This window comes from Phodopus roborovskii, unplaced genomic scaffold, assembly GCF_943737965.1.
Source record: "Phodopus roborovskii unplaced genomic scaffold, PHOROB, whole genome shotgun sequence".
Classification (NCBI taxonomy): Eukaryota; Metazoa; Chordata; class Mammalia; order Rodentia; family Cricetidae; genus Phodopus; species Phodopus roborovskii.
Window position 1 is genome coordinate 20129076 of NW_026126540.1, and position 22900 is coordinate 20151975.

The 22900-nt window shown below is 34.6% G+C and overlaps 2 protein-coding genes and 1 non-coding gene across 11 annotated transcripts in view; 2 read left to right on the forward strand and 1 right to left on the reverse strand.

The window, feature by feature from the left end:
- Kirrel1 (kirre like nephrin family adhesion molecule 1) overlaps positions 1-22900 on the reverse strand; it is a 1148154-nt gene that overhangs the window by 354232 nt on the left and 771022 nt on the right. The window lies entirely within an intron of this gene.
- The window catches only part of Lrba (LPS responsive beige-like anchor protein), a 552647-nt gene that overhangs the window by 118938 nt on the left and 410809 nt on the right, over positions 1-22900 (forward strand). For 4 of the 6 annotated variants that reach the window (XM_051199359.1, XM_051199362.1, XM_051199364.1 and 1 more), the window contains 9 exons: positions 947-1993; positions 3262-3440; positions 4216-4369; positions 4746-4926; positions 6882-7009; positions 7406-7513; positions 9582-9741; positions 12937-13387; positions 21471-21604. In XM_051199359.1, coding sequence (XP_051055316.1) covers positions 947-1993; positions 3262-3440; positions 4216-4369; positions 4746-4926; positions 6882-7009; positions 7406-7513; positions 9582-9741; positions 12937-13387; positions 21471-21604 — 2542 coding nt within the window. The remainder of the gene's footprint in view (positions 1-946; positions 1994-3261; positions 3441-4215; positions 4370-4745; positions 4927-6881; positions 7010-7405; positions 7514-9581; positions 9742-12936; positions 13388-21470; positions 21605-22900) is intronic. The other 2 variants (XM_051199361.1, XM_051199363.1) reach the window with 1 other exon arrangement.
- On the forward strand, positions 17719-17875 carry LOC127233142 (U1 spliceosomal RNA). The gene has a single exon (XR_007835448.1). It is a non-coding gene; the product is annotated as a U1 spliceosomal RNA (small nuclear RNA).

The following is a 22900-nucleotide window of genomic DNA, read 5'->3' on the forward strand; positions in this document are numbered from 1 at the left end:
AGCCATCAGGGAAATGCAAATCAAACAAGTCAGATACCATCAGGGAAATGCAAATCAAACAACTCAGATACCTGTCAGAATGGCTAAGATGAAAAACATTGATGATAGCTGAATTTAGAATTTTAAAAGCATTTCAAATCCTGAAAGTAAATGCTATCCAACCTGTGGTGGTTTTTTTTCCCCCCCTTAATAACTTAGTCACCAGTCTAACATGACAATAGGATGAATATATATGTGTGTGTGTGTGTGTGTGTGTGTGTGTGTGTATTTATATATATATTTATATTACATACTTTGAGTTGCATGATTTTTTTGGTATTGTGGTCTCTCTCATAAAGGGTCCAGCTTTTGTATTGATCAGAGAGTGAACCAAAAGGAGATACCACTTGTTACCAGTTCAGACTTTGAAAGTAAATGTTGACCTTTGGGCGAATATTTGGCCTTTTTGTCCATTATCAAAACAATGGGTATCTATTAGCTAAGTATAAGTAAGATCTTGTTTTTTTTTTTGTAGCTGTATTTAGAGCTATTATAATATCAAGGATAATTAACTTATTTAAAAATCTTCTTCTGAGGACAAATGATAGAGAAGTAAATTTTCATGACATTAAGCTGTATCTCTATATCATCCAGTGTGTAATGCTCTTTCTAATGGGTACATATGTAGATCCTGGTATAATATATAGAGAGGCTAGAGGAATAATGAATTATTTTCTCATATATCTTTATGAGTAAGCTTAATAAGTAATTATGTTCTTATATTTCATGATATGCCATCTATTGTCATTAAAATAAGTTCATCAAAATGAGGAATTATAAGTAATATAAATTTTACCATTATTAGCTATACATTTAAATAATTATTGAAAGAACTTTAATTTTGTGTTCTATAAAGTGGTGCTCATTAAAAATACATCTCTTAACTGATTTTATGTATTTCTTCTAGGTTACTTTTGAAATACACAAAGAAAATCTTGCCAATATATTTAGGGAACAGCAGGGAAAAGATGATGAAGGATTAGGGCCTTGTTCTTCAAGTTTGATTCCAGAAGTTACTGGTGTTGACGTTTCAGTTGGGCCCCAGCACTCAGATCTGAAGGATTCTCCCAATTCTCCTCATTTCACTAGAAATAGTGATGAGAACTCAAGTATTGGAAAGGCAAGCTCAGTAGATTCAGTATCCAACATTGAACTGCAGACACCTGATAGGTCTAATGATGAAAAGAAAATGGAGAAAGAAAACCAAGAGTTACTGAATCAAGCCACTTTGGTAGAAGAAGCAACAAATGAGGTCAAGGATGAATGTGATTTAGAAGAATCTTCTGATGCAGTAGATTCTGTGACTCTTGTCTCTAATTCTTTTGAATTATCTGGCAAAGATACAATGGTCATCAGTGAGATAAGTGCTTCCATAAGTTCTCCCTCAGAACAAGATGCTGCGGAGACGCCAGAATTACTGGAAAAATCTGGAGTAGAGGAAGAGGAAGATGATGATTATGTGGAACTGAAGGTAGAAGGCAGCCCTACCGAGGAAACCAGTGTGTCCACAGAGCTCCAAGGTAATAGTTTGTCTGTAGCTGCCTCTGAAGCCAGAGAAGGGCAAGACATGTGTGGTCATGACTCCGAAGTTCAAGAGGAAGCACATATTCCTAAGATTCAAAATGATACTGAAACTGGAGATTCTAAAGATTCTAGTTTCTCAACTATGGCCACACCAGGGTCTTTAGCTACCTCACCAGAAGCTCCTGTTTCCCAAACAACTGTACAAGCAGACACTGACAAGATGCTGGTTGAAGGGATAAAAGCTACTAACCTTGCTGGAGAAACTCAATCAGTTAGTGATTTTGCTGATAATGTCTCTGAGGCTCCTGCTACTTCTGAGCAAAAGATTGCTAAACTAGATGTTTCCAGTGTTGCTTCAGATACTGAGAGGTTTGAATTGAAGGCCAGTACAAGCATGGAAGCACCCCAGCCTCAACAACATGGCTTTGAGGTAATTATAGTTATTGTCTGAGATAAACTAAAGAATATGTATGCATGTTTTGCCTGCATGTTTGTCTGTGTCACTGTGTGTACCTGTATTGTCTCTTTGGCTTGAATTTGCATTGAGTTAAAAACAGCAAGCGTGACTGGGTGGTGGTGGTGGTGGTACACTCAGGAGGTAGAGGAAGATGGATCTCTGTGAGTTCGAGGTCAGCCTAGTCTTCAGAGTGAGTTCCAGGACAGCTAGGACTGTTATATAGAGAAATCTTATCTTGGAAAAACAAACAAACAAACAAACAAACAACCCCCCCAAAAAAACAAACACAAAACCAGCAAGTGGATGCTTGTATTTACTTAGTATATTACTTAACTCTTATGTAAGTATATATACCAAATAATTATATTTGATAATTAGTCTGAGTTTATGACTATTTATTCATTCATTCATTTTTGTGGCGTGGAGTATTGAGCCTAGGGTTTTATACGTAATATGTATAAATTGATTATACTCTCAGACCCAATGTGAGCTCATTAAATGGCAGTTTTTGTTACCAAAATTACCACTTCAAAATTGGCATAGATTTAGGTATAAAACAGCTATAGGAAATACTTGCTTTTTCTTCTTCAACTAAATCAGTTCTAGCACATTCCTTCTCCCGTTAAATCTGGGACTGTGTATTTACCAGTGAATTAGTGTGGTTTCAAATTTAATGGTCTATTTGTACTACGAGAAGAGTCTGTGTGGTTGAGAGATACAGTTTTCTTTTTTTATCAATATTTCATAGTAATGTGGTACATGTAGCTGGTTGTATATTATTGCTTTTATTCCTTTTTTCTTAACCTCTGTTCTTCATTTCCTCCCTTTCTTTTGGTTTTTGTTGTTTTGTCTGCTCTTCATTATGTTGACTTTTGTTAATTCTTATTTTAACTAATGAAGACTAATCTAGTTACTGTCTGGATCATAAATACTGTTGTCTTTGCTAATATTCAGAATTAAAAACTGCTTTTTTTCCTTTGTGAAATGTTACACAGTGGCAATGTCTGCAATAACAAGGCTCTACACTAATTGCTGTTGAATTGTGGTTTTGGTATTATTGATGGCTTTGCTTTAATTGTATGGTAAGGTTACTCGTTGATAGGGTTCTTACGATTTTACTTTGTAGTGTCTTCGAATTTGAATAATTGTTAGATGCATTTCATGGAAGTTACTGAATTCTTTGCTGATGTCTTCTTTTGAAGTTAATTTACGTTATTACTTCTTAAACTTTTCTCTATTAGATATCAAGACAACAGGAACAGCCAGGACAAGGAGCAGCACCAGATGCTGTTGACCAACAAAGGAGGGACTCCAGATCAACCATGTTTCGCATTCCTGAGTTCAAGTGGTCTCAGATGCATCAGCGTTTGCTCACTGATCTCTTATTTTCCATAGAAACAGATATACAGATGTGGAGAAGGTTTGTTCATATGTTCACTAGAGGTGACATATAGAAATCCTAGTCTCCCATTTCAAAGAAATTTAGGTATCATTTTATCTTACTCCAGACATTGGTTGGAAAAACAAAATATAAATTATTCTATGTTAGCATTTTATAACATCAAATTTATTCTCCATTCTATTCCAAATGGAATCCCAATTTGGACTACAAAACCTTAAAAATCCAAGATTTTCCTTATTAAAAATGGCTTAATGTTTGCTATAGTATTTCTTTTCTAGACTTGAATTAACTACAAGGTAGGTATTCCAAGTGGGCTTATTTTTGTAAATGCCAAAATTTAGTTGAAATTCATGTACAATATTGTTCATATATTTAGAATAAGAAATTGTATATTTTACATTGTGATTTACAATATTAAAAGAACCCAATTGTTGATTTTGGTTTCTTTGTGACTCTTAACATATTTAAAAGAATTATGTAAGACAGTAGTAGTAAAAATTCATTTTTAATAGTATACATAGTGCCAATTGCCTCCTAATTTTTGCTATGACTTCTCATTAAGTATGATTTCATCCAAATATATGATAAATAGTGTCTGTGTTTTAGCACAGATATGTCTTTGACATAGTAACTGCTGATGAAGAGTGCTTTACCTGTTCTGAGGAAGTGTGTACCCCCAATATGCTACATTTCCAGGGTGATTCAAAAGCATCTTTTCTGCCTCTCCTTAAGCAGGCATGCTGTGATTTCCTTTCTTTAGCTTCATCAGTAAACATAATTTATCTTTGGACAGCCATTCAACAAAGACAGTTATGGACTTCGTGAATAGCAGTGATAATGTCATCTTTGTACACAACACAATTCATCTCATCTCTCAAGTGATGGACAATATGGTCATGGCTTGTGGGGGTATACTGCCATTGCTTTCAGCTGCTACATCGGCCACAGTAAGGATTTAACTACTACATACAATTGGTGTGAAATCATGAATGCAGTATATCCTTATTGACTAAAGCTTAGTTAAGTGGTTGCTGTACATCATAACTGCTGTAATAAAAAACACATCTGTATATTTACCTGAAAAGATCTTAGGATGTGTTGCAGGAATGAAAGACCTATAAAGAATGTTACTTTATTAGGCATGTGTTAGCTCATGAAGAATATGATGAAAGTGTTCTCATTGCTTTTTTTATATCAAAAGAGCTAATCAGTCTATTGTTCTAGATTTATAGAAAGCCTGACCTTGAAAAAAAACTGGAAATTTGAGGAATGCAGCTGATAAATGTAAATGCAGATATAATTATAAAATTTTATACTTTACAGCATGAGCTGGAGAATATTGAACCTACTCAAGGCCTTTCAATAGAAACCTCAGTGACATTTTTGCAGAGGCTAATTAGCCTTGTGGATGTGCTTATATTTGCAAGTTCTCTTGGTTTTACTGAAATTGAAGCTGAAAAAAATATGTCATCTGGAGGAATTCTACGACAGTGTCTCCGACTGGGTAAGCTGTTAAAAGCTATTAGTTAAATATTTAACATTTTCAGTCACCACACTGATGGATAAGTAAAATTTTTCTTATTTTTGGGAAAAGGTGTATGCTTGCCATGTTGCCATATGACTGTCTTTTAGTGAGCATGGTAATGGCTAGCAGGTTTGGGCGTAGGGTGGTTATAACGACATGATGCTAAGGCAATTCTGATCAACATTCACCCTTTTCTGTTAACTTCTCTTGTTTTGTTTTTAAAGTAGTGCTTTTCAAATTTTATAAACCATCAGAAAGTCTTCTTAGCATATATATATATATAAATATGTATGTGTATATATATATATATATATATGTATATATATATATATATATATATATATATATATATATTTTTTTTTTTTTTTTTCCCTCTTGGGTAAGGCCCAAATTTGTCTTTCAAATACCCTGAGATGCTGATGTCTTTCTCTTACAAGTGGACATTACACAAGTACACATTTATTAAAATAAGTTTGAATAGTTTACTAAAGTAGTTAACAAAATCATTAAATCTCAGTTCTTCTGGGAACAGTTCTTATTTAAGTGAAAGCAAACATACTCAGAATGACTGTTTGATTGCTTAGTGTTAAGAAGGCTTCATTAGATGAAGTAAACCCTTGTTCTTTGCATATGGATTCCTGTATTTGCCTTAAATACTGAGATTTGGTTAATTGGCTTGCTTATAGAGAGAAAAGGCCCACGACATGGAAGGCAAGCCTTAGGAATTATGATTTTATGAAAACAGTAATTTATAAAAATAGCAGTAATTTATAGAAATAGTAATTTATAAAAAGCTAATTAATAAAACATTTTCCTACATTTACCAAGAATTTGTGATATAAACTAGTAAATATCCATAATTAGACTTTTCTATACCATTTTATTTTTCACTTAAGATGCTTTGCAATATAGATTTTAGAATTAGTATACTCTAAAGAAATTTGTGTAATAATATGTTGAAATTATTTAAAAATTTCATTTTGTGCATAACAAAATAGAAGCTAACGTTTATTAACTTCTGTCGTTAGTCCTGATTTTGATATTTCTTATTTATTTATTTATTTATTTTATATAACCAAGTCCATTTAAATGAAAACAAACATTTATAGACAATATTTGGGAATTTGTGCGTTGTTCTTTCCAAACTACTTCCTGCTGGTAAGGAGGGGCGCTGTCGTGGGGGATTCTAAGAAGACTGATTTTGATATTTCAATAGCAACTTTCATTTTTTTGTTCATGAGAAAATTATGGATCAGAAAATTAAGAAATTTATCTCAAATTTAAAACTATAATTAGTGCAGTTGAAATCTGAATGTAGATTTGTCTGAATGGGTTAATTACATTTTAAACTTTCTAGAATTTCTGAACTGGGCTGGCTGTGTCCTGCAGTGCTAGAGTAGTTGACTAGCACTCTGTGGCTCTGGGTTCAGTCCTTTGTAGCACAACAAAACAAAACAAACGATTTATGAACTGATTCCCTTTCAGCAGAATTCCTTAGATCATTCTTCAGAGGGGCCAGAGGACATTTTTTGAAACAGATTTCTATGATGAACAAGTTGGTTTTGAACTTGCTGTGTAGTTGGAGATGATATTTGAACTCTCAATCTTCTTCCTTCTCCCAAGTGCTGGAATACAGGCATGTACCACCAAACCTAGTCTTATGCTGAGGATAGGGATTAAACCCAAAGCCTCAGCAGTGCTAGATGAGCACTCTACCACCTGAGCTGTATTCCCAGGTCTTAATCATAACAGAGAATAAAATCAGACAATAAGCACTATGTGATAGTCTAGGGACATTTTAGGAATTTGTGGAGGTAATCTGTTTTGAATAAAGTGTAGCAGGAATTGTACTGTGTAGGTGATTTATATCTTTGCTGTAACCTTATATACAATTTTCTTTTCTTTCCCAATCTTTTTCTTAAAATACATTATAGTGTGTGCAGTGGCTGTAAGGAATTGCTTAGAGTGTCAACAGCATTCACAGCTGAAAGCTAGAGGAGATCCAGCAAAAAGCTTGAAAACAGTACATAGCCTGATTCCCATGGTGAAATCCACAGCAAAGGTAAGATATGGGACCATCAATTTCATAAGGCATATTTGTATTCCACAATTAATACCCTAAATTAGTTTCTTCATTTCAACATAAAGCTAAGTAAATCTGACATAGTCTAAAATAGTCATTTTCTTCTGCCAATATAGCATATTTATGTTTAAACACATGGTAACTATTTGTGTATACTTAATCTTGTTTGATTTTTCAATACTTTCTCTTGCTGCAACGTCAATTTTCCCCATGTGACTCCCCCTGCCATATTCAATCCCCACAAGAAAAGAAAAATCATGTGAAAAATTCTGGTTTTTTTCATATTATTGCATGCTTTTCTGATACTTTACTGTGTTTGTTGATTTTAAATCTGTTTAATGTGTATATGTATTATTATTATTTTATCTCAAATAGAGCCCAGTGGACATTGTTACTGGTGGTATATCTCCAGTAAGAGATCTTGACAGGCTCCTGCAAGACATGGATATTAATCGGCTACGAGCAGTTGTTTTCAGAGACATTGTAAGTTAAAATATTTCTTTCAAGAATTCTGTTAGCTAGTATATGCTTCCTCTTGGGCTTGAAGTCTTTAAGAAGAAGCTTTGTGAAATAATATAGAGAGGTTTAACAGGCAGGCCTAGAAACCAGGTTTGTTGGCAATGCTTTTAGAAGACAATGGTAAAGGGGGTTATCTGAATTAACAGAGCTAGTTCAGTGCCTGTTCTTCTCATGTGTTCATCAGCAAGTCCAAAACCTTCAGTTGTGTACTTTCATAATTCCCATTTTACAAATGAAGACTATGAGGTGTGGAGAGTTTAAGTAGTCTGGTCAAATGATGTTGCTAGTAAATGACAGTCAGACTTGAAACCAGGTAGTTTTGCCTCCAGAATCCTTGCACTTAGTGTAATAACATGTACTACCTCCTAACACTGTACTATTTTTTTCCTCAAGGGATTGTTAAAATGTAATGATAGGGTACATAATGAAATGTTCCTCCTATTGTGGTGTTTTAAACTTTTTGTTTTGCTTGTTTTTTTTTATTTTTTTATTTTTGTGGTAGGTATTTATGTAGCTCAAGCTAGTTTTTACTTTCTGCCTTTCTAGCCTCTCAAGAGCTGTGACTATAGTCATATGTCTGCCTGTCTTTTTTTAAACTTTTTAAAGAAGAAAATAATTTTGTTTTTCATATATTTTGATGTTATATTTTTAAAGTTTTATAAAATATCAATCTTAAATAAAGTCATTTGTAACCTCACTACTGGGACTATTATTGTCACTGTTAAGGCTGAATACTGACTGAATAGTATAGTTCCAGGTGCTGTGCATATATATAGATCTCATTTATGGTTCCATCAGGAAGATGGCAAGATTAGGTTGTTTTGTGCTAGAAAGCACATAGTAGAAAGAGGTGGAGGAAGTGAGTTAAGGATTTTCATAATTTAATGGGATGAGTATGGATTTATTAGGCATAAGTAATCAATAATTGACTAAGAAGACCACATAAATGATTTGCCTAATGGTCATATAGTTAGCAGTTATAATACATGGCAGGAAAGGGATGTTTAATAAAAAAGGAAAAATGTACATTTATCTTTTCTGCTAAGAAACTTATACTTGCAAACTTATAAGGTACTATAGGTTTTATCATACTAGAAATGCTTCTAAGAATTGCTGCCAGTAGACCTGTTAAGGGAGAGTTTGATACCTGACTTTTTTTCTGAAATTATATCTAGAACTTCTGACAATGGTTATTATGTTTTTAATTTAAATTTTTTATTTTGGAGAATTTCATATATGAAAACAGTAAATAATAAAAGATGTCCCTTAAGTTCCCATCTGCCTTCTAGGTAACAAATCTGAAGTCCTAGGGCAAGTATCAATTTGCTGTTCTCTATCTTTAGACTTAGAAGCTTGCTAACTACCAACTACCAACTACTTGAGATGCATTTAATTTTAGGATTTGATGGACATTTGATTTTTTAAAATTAAAATAATTAAGTTATGCTTTTCTGAGGCATTATCAAAATGGATACAGAGGTCATTGATTGTCATGTGCAGGTCATCTGTAGAGCTAGCATGGCTACTTTATGTCTCAGTTTAGTTTTCCTTTTCTCTGAGGAAAATACTTTGTATTAAGTCCTGACTTCTGTTTGCCTGTGATATTTAAAATAATCTCCTTTTCCATCTGTGTCTCTATGTGACATCCTTTCTTTTTTCTCTTGGATGTTTGTTCTGGATATGCTGGGTATCATAGTGCAACATTGCTGTGATGTTAAATTTATGTATTTGAATTTTTATGATGAGAAGTAAAAAAAATCAGCTATTTTTATAGTGTGATAATTACTATTTGAGTTGCCTTAAAAAGTATAATATAGTATGTCTTTAAAGATGCTGCTTAGAATATACCTGACCTTTACTCAAATGTATTTTAGAATTATTATATTTTGTTATAAATTATTATACAAAAGATATATTGTGTTCTGTGCATGTTGAAATATTTATGAACATAATCTGTATTTAAATGTTTTAATGTGAAATAAGATTAAAACGTTAATAGTACCATGAACAATTACTTTTGTTTTTTTCTCAGGAGGATAGCAAGCAAGCTCAATTCTTAGCTTTGGCTGTTGTTTACTTTATCTCTGTTCTGATGGTCTCAAAATACAGAGACATTTTGGAACCCCAAGATGAAAGACACAGTCAGTCTCTTAAGGAAACTGGTAGTGAAAATGGGAATGCATTACTTCCTGGTAAGCTTCCACATTTTATTCCCTGATACCCAAAGTTAAGACACTTTTATCCAGTTAAGGCACTGATTCTGGAGCTTAAACTCATCTATGTGTAAGGTGAGAGCATAGCTTTATGTTTACTAATAGCAAAATATTTTAACTTATGTTTACCAATAACTCAATAATTAAATATTGTATAATTATTTACAGTTGGGAGATGAGTTTTGTACTGTAAGTGACCATCTGATTAAAAGATGAGAAAATGTTACCTTTTATAAGTAAAGAGTTCTAAGTTTTTAACTGTGAAGGGTTAGCTGTGAAGGGTTAATCAATCTTTCATATCAGAGTTCTAGGAAGTTTTTTAAACAGTTAGTGATAACTATAGTTTTAAAAGTAGTTGTCAGTTACAGAAGTATAGTTAGGTAAACAGGTTTGATAGTCACCGAGAGGAGGGTTTGTGTTTGTGTTTTTGTTTTCGTTTTTTGAGACAGGGTTTCTCTGTATTGCTTTGGACCCTGTCCTGGAACTAGCTCTGTAGACCAGGCTGGCCTGGAACTCACAGAGATCTGCCTCTGTGTCCCACCAATGCCCAGCTGTTTGTTTTTGTCATAGGTTTTGTCCAGTACCTATTAGGTACTTGTATTCATACAGAAAGAAGAAGACTTTACCATATTGAAGCTTATCTCTGGCAGGAAGAGACAGAAAATATTTTTAATAGATAAATTTTATAGTATTTTAGAGGTTCAAAGAAGAGATAATAAATAAAATGTCAGGTATGACAGGAGAGATGGTTTAAGCCTTTTTCTTTAAGAGAAATGAGCATTATTGGAATGTTTAGTATAAATTATAACTGACATGTATTTTAAAAATAACACTCTAGGGTCAGTATTAAACTAATAAAATCATTGGCCATGAAATCCTCATGATCTGAGTTTAGTCCCTCAGAGTCCACAGTGGAAAGAGAGAACTGACTCCTATAAGTTGTTCTCTGTCCTCCACAATTGTACCATGGAAGTGTATACTACTGTTCAAATATATATGTATATATTTGAACATATATATATATATATATATATATATATATATATATATCTCACATGCATGTTATAAACAGATATACAATAATAATAAATAAAATAAATTAAGTAATTCTTTGCATTTTATGTTGAGATTACACTTCAGAGGCGAAGAAAAACTAATGTTTTATTTCTATAACTGCCATGTGACATAGTACATTGAAAATTAGTGGTTTAAAACTACAATTATCTTCATATTTCATGATTTCTGTGGGTGTCATTTGAATATGTCATGGTGGGAATGCTCACCCCTGCTCTAGCTGTTTCCTGGGACTTAATGTCTAAGATGGCTTTTCTGCTGTTTAGTGCCTCAGCTGAAAGGGCTCTAGGCTGGGGTTGGCTGAGAGAAGCAGCCGAGCCAGTGTTATTTTGAGGGAGGGTCTTGATTTTTTTTTGAGACAGGTTTTCTCTGTGTAATAGTCCTGGCTGTTGTGAAACTCACTCTGTAGCCCAGGCTGGCCTTGAACTCACAGAGATCTGCCTGCCTCTGCCTCCAGAGTGCTGGGACTAAAGGTGTGAGCCACCACCACCTAGTTGGTATTGATTATTATGTTAACTTAATTCTTTGTTTTTTCAATTAGTTTGAAAGGCTTTTCTGTTTCTGTGTAGTATCCTTCATCAGAGTAGAAGTCAGTTAAATTTCTAAATGGCTGGTTTGGAGTATGGTAAAGTCAAGCGTGGCAGTCCTTATTAAAACTGAACTTTGGAACTGCCTGTTACTTCTGGTTCTGTTCTACTGGTTAAACATTGTATTGGACTAGCTCAGATTGAAGGATTTCTTAAATAACAGGAGGTGTGCATCATTGGATCATTAAAGTAATTGCTTAAATTACCAGTTAAGAGGACAGTGCTGTAATTCACTTGATGTGATGACTTGGTGGGCTGTGGTTGTAACCACACAGATAACAAGAGGCAGTCAGATTCTGGATATATTTGGGTGACAGAAGAACAGTATTTCTGAACACTAATGTGGTATTTAAAAAAGAACAGATATTCGGTAATTACTATAAGATATGCTGGAGTAGGTCAAACCTGAAATATTTCAGTTTTCAACTTGCTTGGCGCGCGTGCGCGCACGTGCGCACGCGCGCGCGCACACACACACACACACACACACACACACACACACACACACCCTCACTCCCTCCCTTTGTGTGTGGAATAAGAGTGTGGAGGTATTTGTAATATGGAGGGTAGGTAGAATAGCTAAGGGAGAATACATGTAGGTAGAGAACTAAGGACTGAAAGGACAAAGGATTGACCCCAGAGTTCTTTGAACCTAATAAATCAGGGAAAAGGAAGTTGAAGATATTAATGAGAAAATACTGGTGAAGGCATAGAAGAAAAAGAAAACTATGAGTCAAAGGAAGAAAGAATTATCAAATTGCAGGGAACATCCAGTAGCTTTGCTGTCAAGTGCTATTAGGGATGAGGACTGATCTTAAAATTTGGCAAGGTATAGGTTTTGGGTGAACTTGAAAAGAACATATTGGTTAGAACAATTAGAAGTTTGATTGGAGACAGTGAAATTAAACAACAAAATGGGGTTGTTTGGGCTAGGGATTTAGCTCAGTTGGTAGAGTGCTTGCCTAGTATGCATGAAGCCCTAAGTTTGAGTCCCAGCCCCTCATCAACTGGTTATGGTGGCACATGTCTGTAATCTCAGTGCTCAAGAAGTGGGGAGAATAAGATCAGAAGTTCAAGGTCTTCCTTGGATTCATAGCAGTCATGGGATCCATGAGAACCTGTCTCAGGAGGGATGGGGTTCGCCAGCTGCATTTATTTTTTCTGCATAGTGGGGAGCTTGACCATTTTTTTCCAGCAGTGAAAACTATGTATGAGGTAGAAGGTTCTACTTTGTGCACTGTTGGCATTCATCTTTGTGTTACAATCCATGCATATGTTACAATCATTTCTGAAGGCTGTTGTGGGTATTGTTTATTCATTTTAGCATATTTTATTTAGCATATCTATTTTAGATATAAGGTACATTCCCTGACTATATTTTATAGTTAGTAGTTTTTGATTTTGAGAGAACATGACACATACTTCATAAAATCTGAATGGCTACTGGGACTTGAATATATCTTTAAAAAATTAGTTCTTGATTTTTTAATTTACTCTTTTGTTCCTGGGTAAGATACAGATAACACACCAGCAGAATTTAGCCATTTAACTGTATCATCAGTGGAAGAATCAGTGGAGGGCACCTCATCTACTCGAAGGCGGGACTCTGGACTTGGTGAAGAAACAGCTTCTGCCTTAGGAAGCAATCTGTCTGCAGCTTCTCCAGCTGCGCCTTTGGATGTCTGCGCTGGTCCAGATGCCATCAGTGAGGTGCTGTGCACTCTTTCTTTGGAAGTCAATAAATCTCAGGAAACAAAAATTGATGGAGGAAACGAGTTGGATAGGAAGGTGACTGCAGCAGTTCCAGTTTCAAAAAATGTCAACGTGAAGGACATTCTCCGGAGCTTGGTTAATATGCCAGCAGATGGAGTCACAGTAGATCCAACCCTTTTACCCCCAGCATGCCTTGGTGCTCTTGGAGATCTGTCTGTTGACCCACCGGTACAGTTCAGATCTTTTGACAGGTATGTACATTACCTTTTGTTTCAGTATGCTTATGTTTGCAAATTCTAAAGGTAAACAGGAATTCATTATGAAAGTCTAAATTTAGTGGCTTTAACATTAGAGTAGAATGTTTTGATCTAATTTATAAAAAAATAAGGTAGTTTTGTTGTGTGGTTTTGTGCAGTATTTCAAACTTTTATTTATTAACATTTTTTGAAAATTATTTGAGGTGTATTTTTTGTAATGCTCATTGTGTGTAAAAGAGACTTCCTCCCTCCCGCCCTTCCTCCCTCCCTTCCTCCCTCTCTCCCTCCCCCCCTCTTGTTTTTTGGTTATACTTCAGGCATTATTTGAACTTACTATATATAGTTACCTATCATTTCCTTGCTTTCAGTTGTGTCAGCCTTTGTGACAACAACAACATAAAGTGGGGATCCAGATGTCAGCAAACATGAGAATTCAATCAGGTGTTCTGAGCATGGGCAGTGTGAAAAAGCTAACTGAAGAATCTTTGTTGATTGTGTGTAGCCCACAGGAATTTTTGTTTTTATAGATTTGCCTATTTTTCTAACTACCCAAGACCTCAGTATTGCTAGGGATATAAGCTCTACAATTAGTTATAATATATTATCAGCCTGTTTTCTTATGTTCTACCTTTAACACATAGCTTTTGATGAATACTTTTAAAAATTAGTATTTTTATCTGGAAACAAGCTAATGCATAGAAAAGTTCCTACTGCAAAATTTATTATATTTTTTTGAGACATTAAATAGCTAATATGATACTTAAATACTCTTTAATACTTTCTGGGCTTTCTGTATAGATATTCTATTATTTTTAATAATAAAATTAACATTTATACAATACTTTTTAAATTTTAAAATGATTACTGCAATTATTATTTAAATTTCTTTAAAATTATTTAATATTTTTATTTATTTTTTATGACTATATATTTTTTATTTTATATAACCAAGTCCATTTAAATGAAAACAAACATTTATAGACAATATTTGGGAATTTGGGCGTTGTTCTTTCCAAACTCCTGCTGGTAAGGGGCTTTTAATTTATTTATATACACACACACATACACTCACACACACACACACACACACACACACACACACACACACATATATATATGTATATGTATATATATATATATATATATATATATATATATGGTACTTTAATTATTCCTGCCTCATTTTCCTCTTATCCAAATCCACCTCCTATTCAACCCCTTCTCCCCAGCAACTATCATTCCTACTCTGATAATTTTGTGTGTGCTTCACTGCCTTATTTATTTATTTTCAATTATATAAGTGTGTGTGCTGTTATGTGCCCATGAGTGACAGGTGCTTGTGGAGGCCAGGGGATCCATTGGAGTTGGAGTTATTTATAAGTAGTTGTGAACCAACTGATATGGGTGCTGGGAACTGAACTCTGGTCCTTTGCAAGAATGGTGTATACAGTTAGTCACTGAACCATTTTTAGATGCTTCTTTATGCACACTGCATTTAATTAGGACTTTTTTGCATGAGCATGTACAGTGGGTAATTTATTTGAACAAGGACGATTTATCAGTGGCTATACTATTGAGGAATTTGATATTTCATCCAATAGCAACCATTTTACTTCCATAGCTTCATAAAGAAGGGTGGGGCCTTCCTTTATCAATGCAGATTTCATACAGGTAACCACAGTTTTTGTAAGTTCAAGGGTACTGTAGCCATGCTGTTTCTAGAAGACAGCATTTCACAGCACTTCTTTTCATCCTCCAGCTCTTACATTGTTTCTGTTCACTCATTTGCAGTGTTCCCTAAGCCTTGGAGCTTGTGATATGATGTTTCACTTATTTTTTCCCTTTGGCCAGTTGTGAGTTTGTCTCTTAACTGGTAGTTTCTGCAGACAGAATTTTCTCTGACAAGTCTAATAGCAGTAACAATCTATGTGTAAAATTACAAATATTTAGAAGGTAATTTGACAGCATTCAGAGAAATAATAGCCATAGGTTCCTTCTTCTAGTTCCCTTAACCTCCCACCCACGAATTTTTGACAAGGTTTATAATACCATATGTGGATTCCCTTCTGTAGAGCTGGTCTCTAATCCAAGCAGAAAATGATTGGGCACTCACATAGCAATTATGCTACTTACTATTGCACCAATGAGAACATATGGCCTGGTAGGCTGGTGGTGCAGAATTCTTAGTTTGGTAGGACTTGTAATGACTTTTTCCCTTCAGCATCAGTCATAGTACCTTCTGACTCCAAGACAGCCTGCCAGCAGGGAAGAAGCTTTTAGTTCAATTTTTACTTGATTTTTTATGTTCTATAACCAAAGTGTGTGTGCTTTAGCAATAGGGCCATATCACCTGGCTTTTGTGGGCAACCAACAGCAGTGGGAATAGCCTGTTCAATAACAGTCTTTTAGATCAAATGATCCAATTTGAGTTTATAGCTTTTCAAGTCTTTGGATGTCCCTCATGTCTATTTATCTAATGTTGCCTTAGAATTAGATTCAGGTTAGTACATTTTTGGCAGAAATATCACAGAAGTGACAGCTTCTTCTTGATGCTTGTCCAGTGGCATATGTTTTGCTTTATCTTATTAGTGATGCAACTTACTCAGGTCAGTGATTACAGTGGTATGTACCAAGTCTCTCTACTATTATGGAATTCTTTGTGAATATAGGCTGTAAAATTCCATCACTTTATAGATTTTCTGTTCATTCATTTTATGGTCTTAAGGTTCTCTGTTTTATTTGGTGGATCCTAATGTTAGAGGCATCTACATATGAGATTGTGTTGTGTAGTAATGCTTTTCAGTTAATTTAGTCTTTGTCCTCTTAATTCCCTCTTTTGTAAATAGTGTCTTACTATGTTGTCCAGGTCAGCTGCAGATTGCTCAGCTCAAATGATTATCTTGCCATAGATGCTTGAACTCATGGTGATATTTCTGTCTTGGCCAAGGCTAGGATTATGGGTACAAGCTACAATGCCAATTTAAAGTTAACTTAAATTTGTGCTACTGTGAATAATACTAAACAATTGGGTGGCTATGTATTTTAATTGGCTGTGTTCTATTTGTATACTTAAAATGTTTTTTAATGAATGACAAAATTTTTTTTTATTTTGGCATTTATTTGTTTATTCAATAATGTTGAAATTAGATCTCCCAGTGCCTTAAGTCAGATTATTAATTTACTTAGGGAATCCTGCTTAGGTGCTTATTTTAAAAAAGATTTGTTGAAGTAAGAAAGAAACAGTAATTTTGCTGGCAGCATTTTTGGGATGTTCTGTGGAACTTAACATGTCTGGTATGCATTTAACATATTGTCTGATGGAGTACAATCTTCTCTGTCTTTCCCCCTATCTTTTTCCTTAGCAAGAGACACCTTTTGAAAGATTTTTCTTGACTCCACGGACTAGTGGAGTGTCTTTGGGAATTTCAAAGCATCCCTCTGATCGTGTATTTATCTCAGGAATGCTGTGCCAGAAATCAGAACTCTCCTCATATCTTAAGAATTATCAACTCCCAAGCAATCACTGGGAAGTTTAGAGTAACAGCTACATGAGTGAGCCCTTGCTGAAAGGCTGCCAGGTTCAGTGTCTGCAAAAGGGAAGGTGTTTGTGTTCATTCCCATGCCAAGATTCCTGCTCTTATCTAATTTGAAGATCCTTGCTGGCGATTAATGGGTGCCAGGGATTTATCTTGATAAAGTTCAAGGACTGGTCTGTGTTTTCAGTTGAATCCTTAGGGACTAAATTACTCAGCTGAGTTTTTATTTTTCCCTTTTGGTTAACCATTAAATGAAATAGCAGTGTGAAAGTTTGTAATGTTTTAAACTGATATGATTTTAAAATGAAAATTCTGAAACACTCTGGAAGATATTATTGCTATTTATTTGTGCTTATTAGTAATTATTGAAAGAACCTTCAAAGTCCCTAATTTAGGAAAAATGACAACAAAAATATTTTCATTAGTGATGTGTGGGATTAGAAAAAGTACTTAAAACTCTGTACAATTCAGATAATAATGACAGATTTTGAGTTTATTTTTTAAGTAGAGACTTAAGACCTAGGGCATAATCAGTGGTGAAGTTTCTACCTAGTTTGTGCTAGATCATGGGCTGAATACCCAACACAAGAGTCAGGGATGGAAGAATGAAAAACATAAACATACTTGATAACAGTATATTCTCAAAGTGAGCTCTGTCTATGTTGCATTTGTTTTTTTTGTTTTTTTTTTTCCAAAGAGACTCAGCCATATTGTGTTACTGCTCAAATCTGAATCAGGTAATTGATTCAGAAATTACTAATTTTTTGTGTATACTAATTCATAGTTTGAACAAATAGCAAGGGAGAAAACATGATCACAAAGATGATTTTCCAGAGTCTATATTATCCATTGCACTACAGATGTGCTGACCTCTGAGATTTCCCAAATGTGGGAAATTTGACTGTATAATTTCTGGTAGTGGGGAACTATCTTCATCTTCTCCTTTATTAAGATTAAAAAAAAAATAAAATAAAACTTAATTTTGTATTTATTTTCTGATATTTTTGTAATTTAACAGTGTATGCATAGTTTCTTATCTTGAAAATCTCCACTTTTGTTCTGTGTAGATGACTATAATGTAGATAGATATATTTAAGTGTTAACATGAATATGATGGTAGGAGAACTTAGCGAACACACTGAAAACCTTTTAGTTGTATGCTTTATGTGCATGAATTGTATGACATGTGAGTTACAGCTTAGCAAAACTTGAAAAGCAGTTCATCATGAAGCAAAGGCGTAAGTCAGACCATCTGAGTTGGGATGCATTCCTAAAATCTACTTTGATAAGTTACTTTACTTTCCTGAGCTTGCTTAAAACTTCAAAAAATGTCTTAAAAAGCTGTTTGGTGGCACATGTCTGTAGTCTTAGGACTTGTAAAGGGTGAGGACAAGATGGTAAGAGGATGATTAGGAATTCAGGGCTCTGACTTGCGTTACCTTTCATATTTTTCCCTCAGTTATTTTTTTTTAAATGAAATTAATGTATGCCTTAAGATTGTTTTTCAAATTGAACTCTACATTTTTGAGAATATGTGCGAGACTGAGCAGTAAATACCTGAATGGAATAAAAAGAATATAATATTTTCACTATTGAAAGTATTATTAACAGTATGCTAAATGTTTAAAAATGAAATCAAGGGTTTGTTGTGTTTTAATTAACCATGGACAAATAAGGATTGTACCTGTGAAACAAATATGAAATGTAGAATTTGATGAGCTTTGACCAGTTTATGTACTTGTGTTACACAAAACATCAGTCAAGATTTTTCCTTTCCACCCAGCCATTGTCCCTGTCCCTCAGAGGCAATTGCTATTTTAACATTTTGTACTTTATTGGTTTACCTGCTCCAGAACTTTTTAAAAAGGGAATCTTGATCATAGGTTTCCTTAATTTAACCTAACACCTTTGAGATTCATCCCCTTTGATAAGTTTATTAGCGCTCTACCATATTATTATATAATAGTATCCTACTATATACGTACTCACCATTTAAAAGTTTAGTTTTTCTGTATGAAGTAAATCTGAGCAGTTGTCAGTTTTCAGCTACTTTAATGCATCTGCAAGCATAATTGTATTATTGCATACTTAAATTTTCTGATATTGGGCCATAGGATAAATTTGTCTAAAATTTTGATTATAGAGCAAGTAGATTATTTTTCCAATGCTGTGAATTGAACATTGCCCCTCAGGCATGTTAGGCAAAATGCTGTGCCACTGCCTGCCCACAATTTCACTAATACCCCCTTGCTCATAATTTTACTAACCTAAATGTTATTCTCCCACCGGTAAATATCTGTGGTATACATCAATCAGATTGTTATGGTTCTTTTGTGAACAAATGCGAAAGTGAATTGTATGTACTTGTCATCTTTCTACCTTATTGTTAGAGCATAGAGATTTTCTTACATATTGGTATATTAATTTCTGGCAAGAGTAGGAAAAGCAAACATCCATTATATTTAGTGTTGTTTTCTGAGGGTACCAACAGAACATATGTATGTGTGCATGTGTGTGTGCGAACGCACACAGAGGTCATGTTTACTTCTCTTTAAGTCACTGGTCTTCATCTGATATAAGCTACCATGATTTAAGCACACCATTTTGGGATGGTGGGCTCAGGTGGCTGTTGCTTCTATTTTTTAGTATATAGTTAACATTGGCAGTCACCCTTATAATGATGTGACACCAGCTACCCCCAAGTACATTGAATAAGCCTTGCCTAGCACAAGATAACTTGATTTAATTGGCAACAGTGTTTGCTCTCAAATGATAGTCACTGAAGTAAAACAGAACCTATTTCACTTTGTTCCTCCTTTTTTTAAAATTAACAATAGATATTTATTTTTTAAAATAATAGAATTCTGTGATTTAAAAAGTATGGATACACTTATTAGGATAAAGTACCTAAGTGATTTTGTTTAAAAATCAAATACTTTAAAGCTATTAAGGGAATACTTTCAGCTTACAGTATTGTCAACAAAAGACGTGATTAAATAAATTGAATGTTGAAGACTTTAAGCTTATGGTTAACACTGGGTAATTAAAAGTAAGAGCTGCTGTGGGAGTACATTATATATCAACTGTCCTTTTACCTCATTAACTGGGTTTTTGCATGTTTATGGAGCTAACTTCAATTAAAAATGCCTTTTAAGTTATGTCTAATAAGGTCTTTTAGTTACTCTTTTAGTATAAAGTATTGCATTTTAATTGAAATTGGTATATCATAAATACCTGTGCTTGAATAATACACAATACAAACAACTGGTTATTTAGCACCATTTCTGTTCAAAAAATTACCCTTGTTTTCTATGAGCTGTATACATGTATCCATTACTTATTTCGGTATTGTCTTTTAAGATACTTAAGGTTTTATGATTTCAGGTTAACAGTGCTTTAAAATCCTTGAAACATACTGAGTTTTGTGCATCAGTTTTGACATTTTAAAAAAAGTTAAACTCTTGTCTTGTTAAATTCTCAAAATCCCCCCCCCCTCCCCGCAAAAATTATCTTTGGTTATGTTTATTAGAAAATTCAAGATGATCTTAAATCTGAAAACATCTATTGTAGTAAATGTTGGTTAAAATGTTAAAATGGATTATTTTCATAGGACATTGTCCTAGTTTTAAAAACAATGAGGCTAGGAAATAGCTTTCCAGTAAAGTGTTTGATGTGCAAACAAAAGGACCTGGGTTTGATCCTTATAAACCAATGTTTTTTAAAAGCTGTGTGTTTGTGGAAGAGAGAGTGGGGAGGTGGCTGGGAAGATGGTTTAGAGGTTAAGAGCACTGGATGTTCTTCCAGAGGTTCTGGTTTGATTCTCATCACCTACATGGTAGCTCACAACTGTCTGAAACTCTAGTTTCAGGGGATCCAATGCCCATTTCTGGCCTCTATGGACTCCAGCCACACATACAATACAAAAATATGTGTAGGTAGACCAGTCATACATTAAAGACCACCCACCCAAACAAACGAAAACCTGAATGTGACATACTCTTGTAAACCTAACTCTGGGGAGATAGACTCTAATGAACCTTGGGGTTGAGCAGTCAGCCAGTCTAGCCTGCCCAGCAGTTTTCTGCTCTGTGAGAGACTTCTTTCTCAAAAATAAGGGGATTGGCTTCTGAGGAATAACATACAAGGTTGTGCTCTCTCTTCTCTCTTCCCTTCTCTTTCCCTGCCTCTCTCTAAAAGAGAAAAGGACACATAAATATTGACAACAGTGAAGAGACTTTAAGTTAAATGGATATTCTAAAGCTTATATCAATTGGGCAGTGTTGGCACAGCCTTTAAGCTCAGCACTCAGGAGGCAGAGGCAGGCGGATCTCTGAGTTCGAGGCCAGCAGCCTGGTTCACAGAGTGAGTTCTGGGACAGTCAGGGCTACACAGAGAAACTCTGTTTTGAAAAACAAAACAAAACAAAACAAACCGAAACAAAAAAGAATACATCAAAAAATAAGAAGATGGAAGCTAGCTTCTTTTTATTTTGAAATGTGTAATTAATGTAAATAATTTATATTTTAAAATCTTTATTACAGAAGTGTCATCATTGCAACAAAAAAATCAGCAGTCTTACCTTCCACTCTTCCTACAAGTGCAACTACCAATGCTGTCAGTGTGGTTTCTTCAGTAGATTCTACCCAAGTCTCAGATGTGGGAGGAGAGTCACCAGGTGAGTTAGGTGTCAATGATATCAACATAATTTTTAGATCCTATTTTAGCTAATCTTAAAATTTATTTATTTATTTAATTTATTTTTTATATTTATTTTACATATCAATCCCAGTTCCCTCTCCCTCCTTCCCTCTTTCCCTCTCTCCCACCCTCTCATGCCCCCCCCCCCCCACCCCGACTACCTTCCCCTCTTATTTCCTCCCCACATGTACCAACATGGTCACATAAGAAACTTCAAACACACTACCATGCAAGTAATGTTGTAAAGTTAGGAAAAGGGAACATCTTATACCAGTAATATTGATCAGAAGGTCATTCTGTTTCATAAACATAGTAGTAACATGGTTGCAAGAACCACCAAAGGACTCACACTGTGACTCTAGGATGACGTAACTAAAACAAGAAAAATCCTACAAGAATCCCTTGTTGGATTAAAACATCAGAAATAATGTTTTTACTAATTTTGGGACAACTCATAAGGATCTGCTTTCCTATTTTTATTTGGCAAACTAGTCAATCTTGGCGGGTTTTGATGTTATTTCTAGACTAGCCACTAGTTAGCCAGTCCCTGCCCAGTACTGTGTTTTGTGTTATGTGTTGACAAAGTAAATACAATTATTCCTCTCCTTTTTCTTAAATTTCTTCTTTTTGAGATTGGGTGGTGTAGGCTGGCCTTGAATTTACTGAAACTTGTTTTCCTTTTGTCTGCACATCCCAAATGCTGAAATTTGCCACCATGCTTGGTTTATGTGGTGTTGGAGACATACCTGTGCTAGACAAGCATTGTACCAACTTACCTACATATCCAGCCCTAGTTTTTACTTTTATTTTACTTGTCTTAACAAAATTCAGTTCCAAATGTAATTAATTCTTAGAAAATGTTCATAGTATGCTAAAGAAAATTGATACTTTATGTATTGTTCAATTGTAACTATGTTAAGTATATAGCTTCTATGTATGGTTCTGTGTATGGTTAAAGTAAGACAGTACATTGCAAAGTTACTTGAGTAATTTCATGAGTTGTACTACTGGCTCTCATGTTCTATTGGGTTTCATGTAGCCTAAGCTGGCCTTGAATTGCGTGTGTAGCAAAGAATATCCCTAACTCTTGGTCTTTACATCTGTTGTGCTTGAGAGCTCTACTACTATGACATATTTAATTTCTCTTTTAGAATTTACTTTTATTGTCTGTTTTGTTTCTCTGTCTCTTTCTCTCTCTCCTTGTGCTGAAAACTTAATCACTGAGGTAGATCCCCAACCCCTATCAATTGGTTTGAGAGTTCATGTGTCTTCC